Genomic DNA, 20,054 nt, shown 5'->3' on the forward strand with positions numbered 1-20,054 from the left:
TTGGTCTTCAACATCCAAAACCAGCTAACTCTGGACACCTACTCACTCACCAAAGGAGGTGGAAGTGAAAGATCCCCCATGATGTCCCATGGCTGCAGTCTCTCTCTCCAGTAGGCAGATCTGGGAATGACTGTGTCAACAATGGCTGTCTGTTGTGATTGGTTAGGTCTCCACAACCTCAGTACTCACTATACGTCTGTCACACCTCTAAAGAGGTCAAAGCCTAGATTTGCTCACGCTACATTTGGGTTAATGGGAATAATTATACAATTGAACTGGAAAAGTGAGGGGTTGTCAATGCCAGCGGTTAGTTAACTAATTCGTGGGCACAGGAAGAGGCTGAAGCAGAGAAGCTCCCACATCCCCAATTATCGGACATTGGCATTCAACTTGGGAGAATCCAATTCAAACAGATGAATCATGGGATGGTTACTGGTCAGGAGGAGACCACTTGGCCTGAGGACCCTATGCTGGCTCTGTGCAAAAGCAACTCAGCTCGTCATACTTCTGTTGCTCTTTGTATGGAATTTTTCTCTCTTCAGATGCTCATCCAATTCCCTTTTGGAAAGCCATGGTTGAGTCTGCTTTCACTACTGCATTCTCAAGCCAATGCATTCTAGATCTTAACCACTTGCTACGTAAAGATATTCCCTTGCATTGCTTTCAGTTCTTTTGCTTTTTAATTAATAATTTAGTCTGTACCCACCCACACCCCCCAGTGCTAAAGACAACAGCTTCTCTCCACTTGTGGTTTTGAAAGCCTCAAACATTCTGATCCTTCCCTTGTAAATTGAAAATTAAAATTAAAACTAATTTGTCTAACAGTAAAAATCAATACGAGCCCCTGCATCAGCATTAAGATCAGGAAGACTCTACTTATGAAGAAAACTCCTTTTCATAATCTTGAGGAGTGCTTAACATATGATGATGCACATTATGAGCAGGGATTGAGTGGTAAATGCTCTCAGAAGGATGTGGGTTCAAGTACCACAGAGGCTTGAGGACACAATGCAGGCTGACACTCCAAAGCAGCAGTGACTGGGCTCGACACTGTATAAGTTGCCCTCTTTTAAACAAACCCACATCCTCCCTTTCAAAATGGACAGAGAAGATCCTCATGGCCATTATTTCCAAAGGAGGGCAGGAGAGCTCCCCCTTGTGTCCTGGTTAATACCCATCCTGTAAGCACCTACTTTTATCCTGTATAAAATGATGCCATTTTTCGCATTTCTGACAGTGGGATCTTGCTGTGCACAAACTGGATGTTGTAGTTTCCACAACTGCATCACATCAAAAGTTCTTAGTTGTCGGGAAAACACTCAGAGTATCCGGAGGTTTGAAATATACTGCAGAAATGCAAGTTTTAAAAACAATAACAAGACAAACCTCCCAACCTCGTCCGCTCCAGTGAAAGAAATCCCAGCCTATCCCGCCTTTCTCTATAACTCAAAACCTTTCACAACCAGCAACATCCGAGCAAATCTTGGATTTCAAGACTACAGGCATGTTTTTAAGATCACAGGAGAGAGATTTAAAAAAGACATTTGGGGCAATTTTGTTTTTTTTAAACACAGAGGTGGCTCACGTGTGAAATGAACTTCCTGAGGAAGTGGTGGATGTGGGCACAGTTACAACATTTAAAAGACACTTAGATAAGGACATGAACAGCAAATGCTAGGAGGGATATGGGCCAAGTGCAGGTAGGTGAGACTGGTTTCTTTTGGGATTATGTTCAGCATGGACTGGTTGGAGGAAAGGGTCCATTTCCGTGCTGTATGATCCTATAACAGTGGTCTGGTTAACATTACCTCAGATAAATCACCATTCTTCATGTGGATCTTTGCCATGCTGTCCAACCAGGTTTTCCTCAGTTCTGGGGTGCTGGCGTAGGACTTTGCCAAACTATATTGAAGATCCACGAGCATTTCCGGATCATTCTCATGCTCTTTCATTTGAGCTGTTGCCATGAGCACCGTGCGAATACGCTTCATCAAATCTTTCACTTCAGACGGAAATGCAGTCGCCTGTAACCCCAAGGCACACATTTACAGGGAATTCTAACAATCCTGAAGACTTGGAATTACTTGCTAGAGCACTCACATTTCTTTTTAAAAGAGATACCATTCTCTTTCGATGGTGGGGGGGGGGCTCAACATGTTGCTGAGAAGAGATAGGGGGGGTTTGAGAAATCCGTGGGGATGACTGAAGGTAACAGGGTGCAATTTTCAAACCGCCTCCCTCTCTGCAGTGTGAACGTCATGGCAAGCAGTCTCAAGCACGTTCTGTTGGCAGCTCTAAGGCAGTGGACACTTCCACTTGCTTTACTGAACTGATTTATTTAATGGAAGGTCAGGTTTATCGCTCTCACAATAGCTTGCACCCCACTCCCTATGGAGCTGCACACACACACACACGTGTGTGTGTGTGTGTGTGTGTGTGTGTGTGTGTGTGTGTGTGTGTGTGTGTGTGTGTGTGTGTGTGTGTGTGTGTGTGTGTTCTCTGCATGAGGTTGACAGCAGGAAGTAAGGGGATAGCAGGTGTGAATTAAAAAAAAATAAGCTTTTTCCCTCATTTCTCATCTGCTGGGTCTGATGAAGGGGAACATCAAGGCTTGAGTGAACTCCAGTTTAACATCAAACCTCATGAATGACGAGTTGGCTATAGGAAGACCCTTGAAAAGCAACCAACAGTCAGTAACTATATAAAAAAATACAAAGGGCAATGGTAAGAATGTAGACTTAACTGTCCCCCATGTCTAGAGACAAGAGGCAGACAGAGCACACAGTTCTGACTTTCCAAATCTTACCACCTGCCTTAAGCGTGTGAGAAGGATTTGCACATTGTTAACCAGCACATTTTACCATGTCGTGTATGCATCTTCTGTGACCCCTACAGTAAATCCAGGAGTGGGACTTCAGCGCCAGAGGCTGGACACTATGCACTGCACCACGAAGTGTCCGATTGGGGAGCACAGAGGCAAAAATGTTACCACAGCAATCAGTCACAGAATGAAACATCTGAAAGCGGCTCACCTTTACGGCTCGGTCACAGTTGGCACAATTGTTAATAATAGCCAACGACTGCTGAAATCTGGTCCCGCCGATTCCAACCACATCCGCTATTAACTGACTCACTGCGATGATCACCTGCAGGAGGCAACTGAATCACTTAGATCACCAAACAAACTAAAAAAAGACCTTCTGCTCTCAAAAGTCTCATTACATCCCTCTTCATCTCAATCTATATATCAGTGTATCGATCTGCTGCTTTCCCCCTCATCTGTTCATCAAACCCCCCTTTAAATCTCAACCAATGACTCACTTAAAAAATATGCCATTTTTGGTAAATGGATCCCAAGCCAAATGGCGACATATGAGATGAGATACACATTCTTTCCCTGATGGTTCGTTTACTCAGAGAATGCAGCTTTTTCTATTTCAGTCCCTTACCTATTAGTTCAGTGTCTTTACTGTCCTTCTTTATGCTGTTTTCCAGCACTATGACTAAGATCCACCTTCCCATATGGAAACTATTTGTTTAAAATCAGTCTGTTCAGAAATGTCGTTACATAACTCTAGAACAGGTGGGACTTGAACCTGGGTCTCCTGGACTGAGGCAGGATCACTACCGTTCTGCCACAAAAAACCCAATTCTGTCCTTCTGTATATTTATTTTCATATCCACAAGTACTCTGACACACAGCTGAATATTTTTCCCCCCATTTTCAAATCACCAGTGGTATTTTTTCATCTATCAGCTACCACCACTATTGCTTTTCCAATTGTTTATAGAGTCATAGAGATGTACAGCATGGAAACAGACCCTTCGGTCCAACCCGTCCATGTCGACCAGATATCCCAACCTCATCTAGTCCCACCTGCCAGCGCCCGGCCCATATCCCTCCAAACCCTTCCTATTCATATACCCATCCAAATGCCTCTTAAATGTTGCAATTGTACCAGCCTCCACCACATCCTCTGGCAGCTCATTCCATACACGTACCACCCTCTTAGTTGACACAAAAGCCCATTAAATGCAATGCAGACTATCAAAGGTAAGGGGGGAGGCGGAGGGGGCTAAATAGATTTGGAAGGGTGTCCTCTTTGTGTTGCTTTGGAAACCAATTAAACCTAATAACCAAATTAACGAAAGGGGCATTGCCAAAAAACAAATACTCCACCAAAACCTTTCAAATTTTAATTTATAACAACATTTTAGGCCTCACAATGAACTGTGGAAGGCCTCAAAAATATCAGGGGGCACCACATGCTCCCTTGCTAGGGGATCGTCAATCTTCACAATTGTTTGAAAACCATTATGTAATGAAACCAATTAAATGAAATAATAACTGTACTAAATGCAATAAAATTCAAAATGTTAAAGGAAATCACTGAACTGGGTTAAAATGTTGCTGCCAGGGGGTCTACCAGAATTCCAGGCCCTTTAAGGCTCACTGGTGACAGAAAGCCCCGAAACGACAGCTGGATGCTGCAGGCCACTCTCTAAAGAGAACACTTTTCATATAAATGTTTAGCAAATATTTTCTAATTAATCTGTCCAGAGATGTTATTACACCCCTCTGAAGCAGGTGGAGCTTGAACCAGGGAACTATTAGCCCAGCAGCAGGGACACTACGACTGCAGTCTTTGTAAGAGCCCTTATTTAATTATAAATTTTTTTAAAAAGGTAACCTATTTTTTCAAAATCAACTTGTTCAGAGCTGTTATTACACACCTCTGGAGCAGGTGGGAATTCAACCCAGGTCTCCTGGCTCAGTGGTGGTGACGTTACCACTGAAACAGAAAGCCGACAGTTAGTGACTGACATAAAGCCCTTGTTAAGTGCCATCAGCATTTTTACTACATTAAATACTCACTATCTAATTAAGGTTTTGGCATCTTTGCCAAATTTCTATTAAATTGAACATATCTGTCCCAAATGCTGCCAGTAATGAAGTGCTAACATTTTCTCACTTTTCTGCTCAATAAGTGGTCACTGCCAATCTTACCAAACCGCAGCTGGATTTTACCTTCTATCAATTCCTACCAAAGCTCTAAACAAAAATGCTGCTGTTTCTTCCTGAACACAATTCATACATCAGGAGTTAGTCTATTTCAGCTGTGAGGAAATGGAGGGGATTGGATGCAATGTTTTACATCTTATCCAATTTTCTTCTCAACTGGAACAATAAATAGTTTCAGGTTGGTATCAAATTAGTGTTGTACTCAATGCCATGGGTTTCCTGTCAGAAGGGCTAGTTAAACTACATGCAATGTCCCTCTGCAGCTAGTCAAATGGTGGAATTATGGTGTGAAATAATTTCAAATTCTAGACATTGACTACCAATCTTATGCTGCTCCAGATGAAGTACAGAATGACTGGACGTCAAGTATAATCTACCCCGTCTACTTTCAATGATCTGCCTCCGAGCTCTGAGCAGCTTGCTCTTAGCTGCCTTATTTACATTACTCGGGTTGAATGATCTCATCTGAACATTCACTGCAACATTCTATTACTCATGCCTTGTGGTTTTGTTGAATTGCCCTGGGGGTCTGGGGATCCGATTGTTCCCCAGTGTCTTCGCCATGGTAATACCTAGGCCAATCCATCAATTTGCCAACCAATTCTCCTCTAGAATAAACTGATGTAATCATTTGAAATTTGACATTCTCGCATTTATCCTGATGTTTGCAGGGTGAAAAGTTTTGGCAATGTACCTTTCCTTTACAGCAAGATTAGGAGATTTGGCCCTTCTTTCCAAATTCCATAGACCAATATTCAAATTTCCAAGGCAACTGGGTTAATTTTCCTTTGTTTTTGTGATGCCTCAGATGGTCAATATGGAGCCAAATCAAGTGGAGTTTGGCAGTGAGGAAGCTTCCCGTCCAAGTCTTTGCAAAACATTGTAAGCTTTCATCCCCACAGCTTAACTTGGATGTGAGCCCAGGTCAAAAGGTGGAAGAACAGTGTGTTCATATATCCTCGCCACTCTGTCTCCCTAAAAGTTCTTTTTGAACTTAAACAGAGTGTACCTTATTGCATTTTGTTTTAAATAGCTACAAGATCAAAAACATGACAAAGAAAGGGAGATGATTCAATGAACTGCAACAAAAGCCTCTATCAGTTTTAAAATGTCACAGCTGCACCAATTCTTGCAGTAACATCAAGGCTTTAGTGAAAGGAAACGATTCTTATGGCAGTTGCCATCGCCTGACACGTACTCTAACACCACCAAGACATATGGCGTGTTCCCGTCACTCTGCTAGAATTGCACACCCATTTGGCTCAAGATAAAACCTTGGGGAAATTATTGGATCAAAACCCAGTCCCCTGCTGCACAAAGTACTGGGGTGTGAGACACACGAGCATAGAGCTTGGCTGAGGACATACCCATCAAAGTGAGTAGCTTTAACAGTAGACCTTGGCTATTAAACGAAAACCTTTCATAATAGAATCTTTTAGAAATGATTAAGTTTCCTTTGGTAACACAGTTAAGACTAGTTAAAAGAAACTGTTCTCACTGGATGATAGACGTAACATTAATAACACCAAAAAACGCCAACTGACAAAGTGTTTTACAATCCCTCAGAGCAAAACAAAGTCCCAATATTTCCAAAGAATAAATCCTAACTTTTCAAAAACTCAAGAAATCAGTTTTATAGCATTTCCAAACTTGAGAATGACACATCACTGAATTCTATATAAAATATCCCATTTGAAATTACAATGCAAGCTAGAGCTGGCAATGTTCAAGATTCAAAGATATGTTTCAACCATCTATAGAACAGCAATGAATCTCCCACAGGTTCTTTGAAAGAGCAATCTTGTTCATTTTACATCCTCTTGCTCTTTGTCGATATTCCTGCAATTTTTTTTTGTTTTCCTTGAAATCTCTGCTCAATTTTCTTTTCAAACCCATTACTAAATCTGCTTTCCTTGGTCTTTCTTTTTCCCAAAGCACTGACCTGTAGATGTGTCCTCACAAAGGATTTCCTCCCTGTCCACTCAAAATTGTTCCTCATTAAGAAATAAAGGAGAGTGGATGCATCCCCCCGGATTGTGCTCAACTTAGAGTTACAGCACTTCAAAATCTCGTAGCACATTGTGGCACACATGTCGGCTCTGCCTTCGAAGAACGTGGATGGAAACTGAAAAATAAGACACCCCAGTAATGGGCTTTTAAAGGAAAACACAGCCAAACTACGAGAATTATAAAAATTTCTACTAAAGACAAAACAAAAGACTTAAAATGGACTGATATTGGTACCTTGTAAACAAGATTCCTCAGAGCTGCAAAGACATACTTCAAGGCCATTTCTGACTGATTGATTTGGACAAAGCAGAGGAGAACGTTGAAAACTTTCTTCATCAGGGGGTTGTGTCCATTGTCAGAAAGCAGCTGATCCTAGAGAGGACGGTACATAAAACACGTCAACTTTATGTCAGTCAGTCAGAATGGCATCAACAAGTTACAGTGTATTCACACAGTACAGCAACAGATAATTCCACCCAATAGATCCATGTTCCACTCCAGCTTCATCCCACCCCTTTTCATTTCACGTTATCAATACGTTAGAGAGTCATAGAACTTTCATTCTGTTCTCATTCAGATCTTCATATCACTTTCCCTTTCTTGTATGTTATTCAACTCATCAGTGTCTTGACAATAAACCAAAGACACTATTTCAGTGGAGCTTCCACTGAGCATTTCAGTGGTTCTTATGTTTACATTTCAAATTTTCAGCTCTCTCACTTCTATTTAAACCCCATAACACCTTATTTAAAAAAGTAAATGGAATTCAGCATTTCAGACCAATTGAAAATTGTATTTACCTTTGTACACGAGACATTTATATTTATAGAATCAAGGGAAAGCTGGCTAAACACGAGACAGAAATGAACCAAAGGATAACTGATAGGGTAAGATGCAGTCGAGTGGGAAGAGATTCAAATGGAACATTAATGCTGGAGTAGACCAAATGGGGTTGAATGGCCTGTTTCTGTGCTGTCATTGAAAAGAGGTGGGAGGATTGATAGCTGGGGTCTGTTTCCTTGTACTGTTGGCAGGCGAGACCAGAAAATGCAAAGGCCCGTTGCAAATGAACAAACTAAATTCCATGACATTTGAATGATCATACCTTAAAAACCTGGGTGAATAAAGCCATCATATCCAGAACAGTGAGACACACTTCGGTTGCAATGTTGGCCTCGACGAGTGACTGATGCAAGACATCGGCATCGGTATGGCCGTAGCCTAATTAAAGATAGCGAGATGTTACCACTTCTGACACCATTCAATACAAATTACCTAACTAAAATATTTAACTGACGCAAAAAGGCTTTATGCCAGATCTGAACTCTAAATAAGATTACAGTTTGTACAATTATGCTGATTTGAAGATATTTTCTTTACTATGCTTATTCCACCTTTATCATATTCAGTGACCCCGCTACAGGAGATAAGGGCAGAACGAGACCATTCGGCCGATTAGGTTTGCTCTGCCATTTCACCACAGCCGACGGTTCTCCACCACCTTCTGGGGGCCAAGTGTTCAAAGTCGCACAACGGTCCGAGGAAAACAACTTCCTTAAAGGGTAAATGTGTGACCTCCCCGCGCCCCCCCCCCCCACCCCCGCACCCCCCCCCCTCCACAACTAATTTTAAATCATGCCCCCCTGACTCCTCACACCCAGTTTTGTGTTGTTCCACACAAGTATACACTTCAATCAAATCACCTCTCACTTTCCTAAATTGTGGTGAAACAAGCCTAGCCTGTCCAACCTTCCCTCATAAGATGGCCTGCTCATTCCATGCATCAATCTCCTCCCATGATGGTCAGCAAAACCTTCTGTTTCTGTCTCCCTTTTGTATTTATTGAATGTTCACTTCAGTATGTCTGTTATTCACCTTAACCACTCTGTGTGTTGCAGAGTTTTGTATCTAAAACACTCTCAGTGTAGACATGATCACCTGAATGCCCTGTTGGATTTAGTTTATGTAGAATTACTCTGAGTTAGGTCTGGCTCATGAGTGCTAAGACCAAAATTATAAGCATCTCTGGGAGTTCACCTCTCATCCTGCACTTTTCCTTATAGTACAGCCATCGCATTTTCAGTCTTTTAGACATAGAGTCATACAGCATGGAAACAGGCCCTTCAGCCCAACTCATTCATGTCAACCTCTTTCCGAAACTGAATTAGTCCCATTTGCCTTCTCTTTTGGAGTACTGTATCCATTCCTGGTTGCCCTATTACAGGAAATAAATTATTAAGTTGCAGAGGGATCAAAGATTTACCAGGACATTGCCAATACTTCAGTTATAAGGAGAGGCTGGATAGGTTGCAACTTTTTTCACCGGAGTGTAGGAGGTTGAGGGGTCACCTGATAGATATTTTTAGGGGCATAGGTAAGGTGAATAGCGAAGGTCTTTTCCCTAGGATGGGGGCAGTTCAAAATTAGGGGCATACTTTTAAAGGTGAGAGGAGGAAGTCTTAAAAGAGTCCTGAGGGGCAATGTTTTCACACAGAGGGTGTTTCATATGCAGAAAGAACTATCGAAGCAAGTGGGAGATGCAGGCACATTTACAACACTTCAAAGACATTTGAACAGTTCCATGAATCAGACAGGTTTAGAGGGATATGGGCCAAACGCAGTCAAGTGGGACTAGCTTTGTTTGGGAAGCTAGTTTGGCTTGCACAAGCTGGACCAAAGGGTCTGTTTCCGGGCTGTACGACTCTACGATCTTGCAGATAGCGGGACAGGGACGAAGGGTCATATGGCCTACCCCTGCTCCCATTTCTTACGAATTCACTCCCCAAACCTTCTTCATTCTACATCTTAGCATCCCTTTCAGATGCTGCTTAAAACATGCCTTGTAACTTGATATGCTATTTCTCTCTGTAGCTTGGTGCCAAATCTTGTCTGATTAGTGTGGGATGTTATTTTATAGTGTTAAAGACACTACATAAATTACAGTTGTTGTTGCAAACACAAAATGCGCAAATTTACTTCTGCTTTTGAACATTCAATCAATATGTGAGTTATCAATAGATTAAAGGAACTCATAATATACCTAAAGTGTCCTTTCCAACAGTTATGAGCATCAACAGCACACATGCTCAATCATTAAGAGTAGCTCTTACACTGGAAGAGTTGCAAAGACTGATGACCCTCAATGAGTAGGGAATTCTCTTCATTGGAATGTAAAATGGGCAACCCCTTATTTTCAAAGGGGGACCTCCTGTTCCAGATCCTCCTACAACAGGAACTATCCTCTTCACATTCACCTCACTAAAACTCTTCAGTATCTTCGATGTTTCAATAAAGTGATTTTTTTATTTTTCTAAACTCTAGCTGATACAAGTCAAGTTCTTAAATATCTCTGTGCAAAGCATCCCAGTAAACATTCACTGAACTGCAAGATAGCTGGTGATGATTCTGTTTTTCCCATTTACATCCCGTGAACCCCATTTACATTGTCCTTCCTCCCTCCCTGTTCCATTACCTCCCTGGTTTCATTTTGAACAGGCTCATCATTTGTCATTGAATCCTGCCTGGCCTCAATGCTGTCACAGATTGAGCTCCCACTCATTGCCTTGTGCAGTAATGCCACTCAGCTGAAACAGCTATTTTCAGATTCTATCAGAATGAAAGGGCTGCGTGTTACCCCTGCAATCCCAGCAAAATAACAGCCTGCAATACTCGGGAGAAGATCCGAGGAATGGTTCAATCAATTAGTCCAAAATGTTGTGAGGGGAGGATGGGTTAGAACGCCAAAGGGTTCTCGGGAGTGGAGTTTAAACAGCCAGGAGAATCAACTGCTGAAACATGAGCTTCGAGCTATTAATCCCCAACATTAGTTATGCACAACATGCATGAGTTTCCAGAAAGAATGATAAAAAGTAAGTTTGAGAAGCTCTGTCCAACAGGGACCAGAAACATGGCAACATTAATCCAATGATGTAACCTTGCTGGGTCTTACCATTGTCTACAGAAATTCCAAGTACACTGGATAGCTTTCTTACACTGGAAACAGAGATAAGGTCATTTTGTTACTCATGTTTTGATACCAGCACACAGTCTTTGCATTGACTCACATTCCTGTTGACATTTTTTGAAAAAAAGTCTGATCAGAACATTGTTAACGGTACAATTTTCTCCCCCCGAAGTTTGTGTACATTGAAAATTTTTGGTCCATATTCAATGTGATGAACTCTAGGCATTTTAAGGGAGTGGAACATGATTATCTGAAAGGCATTTTAATTCAATGCATCAATCTTTGATGGAACTGAAAACATTTCTACAGTTCATGAATGGTTTTTAAGCAATCACTAGCCACATTACTCATATTCAGAAAATTTAGCAAGGTATGGAGAAAACAAAATAATAAATGCATAACACGAATTCTAACTATATTGATCATCCAGAGATAGCTAGCTGTCACAGTAGAGCCAAATATTGTATTCTGAATTATGTGCCTGTGAATTGAATGAAGACACTTTGGTTCTGGATCATCACAACATATCCTTTATCCGCTGACATCAAAGAATAAGGACAGTGAGCCCATGATGAAGGTTTGCGAACGAGAGCAGTAACTAATCCCATTAACCTGACTCTCTCCAATCTAACCCTGCTTTCTGCAGCTGGTATCGTGCATCATGTGAAAAGAGTAAATGGTACAGTTTCTAACTTGATGACTCCCATCACGTGACAAAGCATTCTCTGCTCTGATGACTCACTTTTTCTCCTTCACATTTTGTAAAAAATCGGTCGGCAAGTATTCATTTCAAATTTCTCTCCCAAATCACAACGCTGGCTCAGTGAGCACCATACATGTCTCCAAGTTGGAATACTGTGGACTCAGATTCCACTTCAGGATCTGAGCACAAAGTCTAGGCTTACACAGTAAAACACTGAGGGAGCGCCACACTGTCAGACAGTCATCAGAGAAGGAGTGCTGCACTGCGAGAGGGTCGGTACAGAGGAAGCGCCGCACTGGCGGAGGGTCAGTACAGAGGGAAAGCTGCACTGTCGGGGGGTCAGTACAGAGGGAACGCCGCACTGGCGGAGGGTCAGTACAGAGGGAGTGCCGCATTGGCAGAGGGTTATTACAGAGGGAACGCCACACTGGCGGAGGGTCAGTACAGAGAGAGCGTCGCACTAGCGGAGGGTCAGTACAGAGGCAGCGCCACACTGTCAGGGGGTCAGTACAGAGGGAGTGCCTGACTGTTGGAGGGTCAGTACAGAGGTAGCACCACACTGTCGGAGGGTCAGTACAGAGGGAGCACCATACTGTCGGAGGGTCAGTACAGAGGGAGTGCCTCACTGTTGGAGTGTCACTACTGAGGGAAGGCCACAGTGTTGAACGGTCAGTACTAAGGGAAGACTGCACTGTTAGAGGGTTAGTATGGAGGGAATGCCGCACTGCCTGAGGGTCAGTACTGAGGGAGTGCCGCACTGTCAGAGGGTCCCATCTGGGAAGGGAGTTGCAATTTTTAACCTACAAATGACCCAGGCTACCCAAAACCTGAATTATGAAGGATTTCCTCGATTGGATTTGGAGGAAGTGTTTCCAGTGGCAGGTATGTGGTTAATCAGAGGACATAGATTGTAAGTAACATGCAAAAGAACTGGTGGGGAAAATGAGGAAAGTTTATTTTCCTATAAGGCAATGAGTTGGAATGGGCTGCCTGAAAATGGAGTGGAAGCAGGTTCAAAAGTAGATTTTAAAAAAGTCATCTGGGTAAGTACTCGAAAAGGAGAAATTTTCAGGGCTATGAACAAGTGGGAGTGGGAATATTCAGCTATCGCTTTCAAACAGTTGGCACTGGCACATTGGGCCAAATGGCCTTGATCGGCACTGTAAGAATTCTGTGAACAACATGAGGCGTTAAAAACAACAAATAAGCATTTTGGTTTTGCAAAGCAGAAACACTTTGAGAGCCAAGTAACCAATCACTGTCCCTCACAGACATTGTTAATAAATGGCTTTGATTGCAATATTTGATTTCAGAGGAAAATAATAACTTCCCTTTATATTGATTAGGCAGTATAAATAACAGTTTATGAGCTGCCAAAGGTTACGATATGGACCTGAATTAGGGTGTAAATAATCAGGTTCCACTTCAGACATCAAACCAATCTTTTCCCAATTTCCTTCAGCGGTGACAGCTTAATCGAACCAGGAATGTAGGTCCATGACTGTGCTCTGGAGGTGGTCTGCATAGTCTATTCAAAGGAGCATTAGTGTTTTTCTGTGAGCTCCTATGTTCACTCATAAATGCACCCTTGAGGCTACAAGACTTACTGTGGTTAAAAGTGCAAGAATTATCCAAGCTGCTGAGTTGCTGCAATCTGGCATGCATCATTCCTGTTCTACTGCGAGAAACAGGCAACGTTTGAGCTTTCTTTTCATGTGCATTACTGATGGATCCTAACCCCTCTTGGTTCCTGCAAGATGGGCAAATGGGACAGAGCAAAGGTTAATGTCAGCACAATGCTGCAAAAGCCAAGTGTTAGTAAAGCAGTCGTTAATTTTTTTTTGTGCGAGCATCTTCTAGAGGCCAAACTGATTAGTTTAATGACATATCCAATTTTACCTACTTCACAAGAACAGAACAAACTGGAGTGTTGTTGACCATTTGGCCTTTCAAGCCTGCTCTGTCATTTAATAGAAGCATGGCTGATCTTGGGTTCCATCTTCATTTACTGCCTACTTCTATACCTGGTGATTCCCTGAGACACCAGAAATCTGACTATCCCAGCTGTAAACATATTCAATGGTGGAGCATCACTAACACTCAGTGTGAGAAAATGCAGAAGATTCCCAACCCTTGGAGAGAAGAAATTCACCAGTGTCTCAGTCCTAAAAGATCCTAATTGAAATTATGTCCCCGTGTTTTAGATTCCCTGTCCAGCAGGAGCAACCGCTCAGTATCTACTCTATAAAGCCCCTACAGAGTCTTGTATTCTTCAATTCCAGGATCATACAAGCCTCCAGTCCCAGGGACCAGTTTAGTGAACTTTCATTTCTGCCACCACCAATGAAGCCATACTTGAATTTGGTGACTTCAGGTGCAAAGACGTGAACTTTTATCAATTAAATACAACTAGTTAAAGTGGTGACATTTGCACTCATCAATTTTTTTCTAAGCAGCTTTTGAGAGTAGTGCTTCTAACAATTAAAGACCACAAAAAGCATTGTTTGCAGATTCATCATCACAAAACAGTCAACTCCAAAACAGTGTCTGAGGAAATTTGAAGCTGCAATGGTCATAGCAAGCAAATACAAGCCAGAAAGCGTGGTTGCCAGTGAGCGAGTGTTAGCACGCCAACAATAACAAACAATAACAGTTTATATAAAGTAAAAGGCAGTTTACTTTTGCTGAATTTTTGTACCTGCGTACGGAAATTCACAAACAGCTACAAAACAAAGACAGATGTGAAACAAAACACATGGGAACAAAGACACACACACAAAAGCAGCAAATACCCAAGTCTTACCCAGCAAGAGGGGAGGAGCCAGACACATTGACTTTTTTTGGGGGGGGTTTAGCAGTTGTCAGCATACAGGGTGCAAAATCAAAGAAAAATAAAGGTAATTTGTGTTAGGAATAAATGGTGAGTCCACTGCTTCATACCACCACCAGAGCTTATTACAATAGAATACCACAACAGGTTAGTTTATGAAGAAAATACAATCAAGGAAATATCAATGTTTAAATTAAAACTGTGCACAAAAGTAATAAAATGCAATTTTCCAAGGTCCATCTGAAATAAAGTTTCACAATTTTTAAATTGCATAAGCTGTCAGAAAAAGGAGTTAGTCCTCAAAACTAAACATAAAGAGGTGTCCTATAAAAACACTTCACTGGTCTCACTTCAATTTGTAAATGTACATCTTAGAATAGGTAGAGAACACGGAAAGGCTTGCTAGGGTGTAGAATTTAGCAGAAATGGAATCTTGAGCACTGGGTTCTGGAGAAAGGTCACTGGACACGAGATATTAACTCCGCTTTCTCTGCAGAGATACTGCCAGATCTGTTGAGTTTCTCCAGCATTTTCTGATTTTGTACAAAATTGACCAACCCTGTCGAACAGGGTCAGTTGGTGGAAACCTGTCAAAGACATTGTTTTGAAATGGGACGCAATTTGGTTTGTGGGTGGGGATGTTTATGTGCAACACAATTTTAAAAGCAATGTCAAAGACTGTGGAGGGCAGGCTTATGCTTGAATCATCACGGTCTGATTGTTGGAATAAATTGGCTACTGCGCCTCCCTTGTTAAAATAGGGACTACACCTTTGTTGACATGAAAAGTACTTTGGGGCTAAGTTTCTGAGGTTGTGAAACGTGCCTCAGAAATGAAAATTCTCTCTCCTTTCCAAATTTTAAGAACTTACAGAAACACTGGCAGACATTTCAGGATAATGAGTAGACTCTGTAACAGTACCTTGCTATGTATCGCTTCCCCATATATCTAAACTGATGAAGGCACACTCTGTGGAGAGAAATGTAATATTCAGTGCAGTAATACGTACCCTCAACAACAAAGAGACTGACCATCTGACCAAACAGGTCTGTGCTTCAGTAATTAAATCAAACTTAAGATAGTAATTGTCACCACCAATAATAATCTATTATTCACCACTTGTAACAAATAAACAAGTTCATTCTATTAAAAGGCAGGGAGAAAAACATTTTCCACTCGCAGAAGGACAAGTAACCAGAAGATACAGATTTATGTTGCTCAGTTAAAGAACTAGAGTTGATCCAGTGAGTTGTTCTCCTCAGGAATGTGCTGTGGGAAAGGCTGGTGGAAGCTGATTCAATAGTAACCTTCAAAAGGGTTATCCGATAAATCAGAGAGTGGTTACATCACAGAAGGAGGAAATCCTTCGGTCCATAGAGACCTGTCACCTCTCTGTGTGGAAGCAGGCTATTTAGCCCAGTGAGTCCACACTGACCCTCCAAAGAGCATCCGACGTAGACCCATTCACCTACCCCTGTATTTCCCATGGCTAATCCACCTAGCCTGCAATCCCTGGACACTATGGGCAATCCACCCAACCTGCACACCTTTGGACTGTGGCTGGAAAACTGGAGCACCTGGAGGATATGCATACAGACGTGTGCAAAGGTCACACCGTCACCTGAGTCTGGAAATGAACCCAGGTTCCTGGCTCTGTGAGGCAGCAGTGCCAACCGCTGAGGCACCATGCCACCCCAAAACGTGACCTGGGTGTCTAGATCAATCGCCTAGCGAGAATACCACAACGCCATCGCCTTCGTTCATCATTAAGCATGGTTGGATTCAAACCCATATCTCCAGAACATTATCCTGGAGTAACATCGTACTGATTCAGGGACATTATTAATGCCCTATCCCCTTTGGTGCCCTTATGCAAATGGGAACAGTTTCTCCCTCGCTATACTGTTCAGATTCACCACTCACCCCCCACTTTCACTTATTTTGAACTCTCTACCCAAGCTTCCCTATCCCAAAGGGAAAAAAAATACCTTCTTCTATCCATTCACTGAATCCTTGAAAATACAAAAACTGCAATGGGAATGGTTCTTGGAAAAAGTCTCATTGCTCAGATATACTCACTCAAGGATTGTAAAGAAGTCCATCAGTTCAGGAGTAGAAGCCTTGTTCCAATAAGTAATCAAAGCATCTATAAAATAAACAAGATATTTTATGTTACTCTGTCAAACACAATCAGCAAAAACAGTACTCTTCTTGTAAAGTCACAATGATTTGACATCTGGTATTCCCAGTGTTTATTGTTTTCCATTTGTGAAATGCAACAAGTTCATTATTAACTTGTGGCTGAAATGATTTCTCATGTACACATCTACTTGTGACTAATGAACTGACACCAAAGGGAGTCCACTGAGAAGACTCGATCCCATTTTCGTCTACTATGGAATGATCACGAACAGGCCAAACCCAGGGCCCTGTATCTAAGGAAGGATTTCCTGTCTTTGGAAGGGGTCTAGAGGAGGTTTACAAGCACGATCCTGGGGATGAAGGGCTTGTCACATGAGGTGCAGTTCAGAACTCTTTCTCTGTACTCGAGAAGGATGAGGGGACATCCCATTCAATCTCACAAAATACTGCGAAGCCTGGATACAGTGAACGTGGAGAAGATGTTTCCATTACGAGGAAAGATTAGGACCCAGGGTACAGCCTCAGCTTGAAGCGATATCCTTTTAGAACCGAGATGAGGAGAAAATTCTTCAACCTGAGGGTAGTGAATCTGTGGAACTCAATGCTGCAGAACGTGATGGAGGCCAAGTCATTGAGTGTATTTAAGACAGAGTCAGATAGGTTCTTGATTAGTAAGGAAATCAAAGGTTAAGGGGAGAAGGCAGGAGGATGGGGCTGAGAAACACTATCAGTCATGACTGAATGGCGAGTAGACTCGATGGGCTGAATGGCCTAATTCTGATCCTGTATCTTATGAAAAGATCCAACCTCCATTTGGCTCTGCATCAAATCACCAGCCAAAGGCTTAGGAAAACTCTCATGACATTGTCCATCTCTGTGACCTCATCATATATTAAGAAGGAAAACCAGAATTCCTCCTGGAGTATTGGAACTTTTCAAATATCTTCTTACAAGACCAAATATGTTCAACAATCATTATATTAAATTTATGTCAGCACTTGATTTTGAGCATTCTAACCCAGCTTCTGACGAATTGATTATCTCAGAAATATCCAGGACAAGCAGCCCACTTGTTCAACACCTCTCACTAGATCAATGCTTGATCATGTTAAAATATCTCAACTAGATCACCTGTGAATCCATTACATTCAAAACCTCCTTTATACAACCTGCCTACATAATCGACCTGGGATCGTTTTTATGAATCGGCTCTGTGCCCCCTTCAAATTAAATATATTTCCTCCTGAGACAGTGCCCAGATATGATCATGGCCACTCACTTTCCCAAAGCAATTAGAAATGTACAGTCACACGACTGAATGAGAGATTCATGAGTCACAAGCCCTAAAATATACTGAACTTTCAGGCTCATTAAAACAATTAGTTATCAGCTATAAACCCCTGGTTGATCTTAGCTCTCACTACCCTAATAAATAACAAGAAAAACTTGGCAGAAGCCAACACTCGAAAGTGATTCTGTATTAGAAACCTTTAACAGATATCAATTCCTGAACCTTAAATGATTAAAAGTTAAAGCTTATGCATGTTGCTAAAGGGTTATATTGCATTATTATCAGAAATTAATCTTGTAACCTGCTCGCTGTGATTTGAAACATACCAGGTCCTCAGGGTATGTGACTTAATGGTTGTTGAAAGGATGTTTTCTTTTACAGGAGAGACGAAGACTGGAGGATACGGTGTGAAATACAGGATCAACTATTTAAGATGGAGATGATGAGATACTCTTTCCCTCAGAGGGTCACTGAGTCTGTGGCATTCTCTTCTCCAGAGGGTGGTGGAAACAGGGTCATTGGAAGGGTCAACCAGATATACATCAACTCGTGACAAACAAGGATATCAGGGGCAGGCAAGAAATGGGAGTTGAGATCACGATGATTACTAATCTGAATGTTCATATCTGAGCCTGGGAGTAGGTATATTCACAATGACTTGTCTAAGGAAATAGCAATGCTTTTCAATTCCCTACCTAACATCACCGACATGGCCATTCAGCCCAAGTGATCTCTGCTGGTTTTCATGCTTCACAACAGTCCCTCTCAATGTTATTTTACCTCACCCTATCAGCATAACCTTCTTTTCCTTCTACCTCATGTATTTTCTTTATTTTATTCGCTCACCAGTTGTGCGTGTCACTGACTGGGATAACATTTACTACCCATCCCTGATTGCTCGACAAGGTGGTTTTGAGTCACCTATTTTTAGGGCAATTAGAAATGCACAATAAGAGACAGTATGCCCCGGGGGATATAAAGTATCTGGCTTCCCATTAAGTCAGAAGTCACATGACACCAGGTTATAGTCCAACAGGTTTATCTGAAATCACGAGCCTTTCAGAGCACCACTCCTTTGTCAGGTAAAGTGGAGGGAGACGCACAGAACACAAGCGCCTATGAGCTCCTCTCCACCTGATGAAGGAGCAGTGCTCCAAAGGTTCGTGACTTCAAATAAACCTGATGGACTAAAACCTGGTGTTGTGTGTCTTGACTTTGTCCACCCCAGTCTAACACCTCCAGCACCTCCACATCATGGTTCCCATTAAGTGCTATTCACCTCAACTATGCCACATTGCTGTGAATTCCACATTTTCACCATTCTCTGGATGAAGATATTTCGCCTCAATTTGCAACTGGAGGTATCATTGGCCTACTTATCTTTACGGCCTGCTGTTTGGAACTCCCACAAATGCAAAAAATATTCCCTATGTTTATCCCAGTGCAAACTTTCTTCCTTCTTAAGACCCTGGTATTGTCACCCCCAGCTTTCTCTTTCCCAGGGGACAGAGTCACAGCCTCTTGGATCTTTCCCGTTTATTGTAAAAGCTGTCAACTCCCAAAAACAAACTAATGCGTAGTCCCAATTTTCGAATAGAAAAATTGCATTCGGGAACTGGAGAGGAACAGACTTGGTATTTCAGAGCAATGACCTTTCATCAGCTTTAGGGAAAAATCTTGGACCAGAAACATCAGCTTCTCTCCAGCATTTTCAGCTCTCATTTCTGGTACCTAGTGCATGCAGTACTTTGCTTTGGAGTATGGGAACTGAATTTAATTTGCTCCTTAAATTCGGGCTTTGTTACAATAAAGATGTTAATGGACCTACCATCAGACATGCTTTTTAACACATGCAGGAAGCACATGAGGAGACTGCGTATCTCTGTCTGTTCCAGTTTGTCACATCGTATCAGAGAGCCCCCAACACAGCCTTGATTCTAAGAGAGACATACACCATTAGCATTAGATCAAGATTGGAAAACATAAGGCAACAAAACATGGAGTCTTTCTACATTGGGCAGGGGAAGGTTTATAGCATTTCAAACATGATTCAGGTTTTTGGGAATATTTAAACAATGATCGAAAAGCAAG

At 42.0% G+C, this 20,054-nt stretch overlaps 1 protein-coding gene across 15 annotated transcripts in view; it reads right to left on the reverse strand.

The window, feature by feature from the left end:
• Positions 1 to 20,054, reverse strand: part of LOC140481586 (dedicator of cytokinesis protein 9-like) — a 342,162-nt gene that overhangs the window by 39,861 nt on the left and 282,247 nt on the right. For 8 of the 15 annotated variants that reach the window (XM_072578030.1, XM_072578024.1, XM_072578025.1 and 5 more), the window contains 9 exons: positions 19,792 to 19,900; positions 16,610 to 16,676; positions 15,452 to 15,499; positions 13,308 to 13,450; positions 8,139 to 8,254; positions 7,268 to 7,405; positions 6,966 to 7,148; positions 3,033 to 3,146; positions 1,809 to 2,024 (listed from right to left, as the gene is read on the reverse strand). In XM_072578030.1, coding sequence (XP_072434131.1) covers positions 1,809 to 2,024; positions 3,033 to 3,146; positions 6,966 to 7,148; positions 7,268 to 7,405; positions 8,139 to 8,254; positions 13,308 to 13,450; positions 15,452 to 15,499; positions 16,610 to 16,676; positions 19,792 to 19,900 — 1,134 coding nt within the window. Of the gene's footprint in view, positions 1 to 1,808; positions 2,025 to 3,032; positions 3,147 to 6,965; positions 7,149 to 7,267; positions 7,406 to 8,138; positions 8,255 to 10,982; positions 11,027 to 13,307; positions 13,451 to 15,451; positions 15,500 to 16,609; positions 16,677 to 19,791; positions 19,901 to 20,054 lie in introns of all 15 variants that reach the window. The other 7 variants (XM_072578032.1, XM_072578031.1, XM_072578029.1 and 4 more) reach the window with 3 other exon arrangements.

This window comes from Chiloscyllium punctatum, chromosome 9 (genome assembly GCF_047496795.1).
Source record: "Chiloscyllium punctatum isolate Juve2018m chromosome 9, sChiPun1.3, whole genome shotgun sequence".
NCBI lineage: Eukaryota > Metazoa > Chordata > Chondrichthyes > Orectolobiformes > Hemiscylliidae > Chiloscyllium > Chiloscyllium punctatum.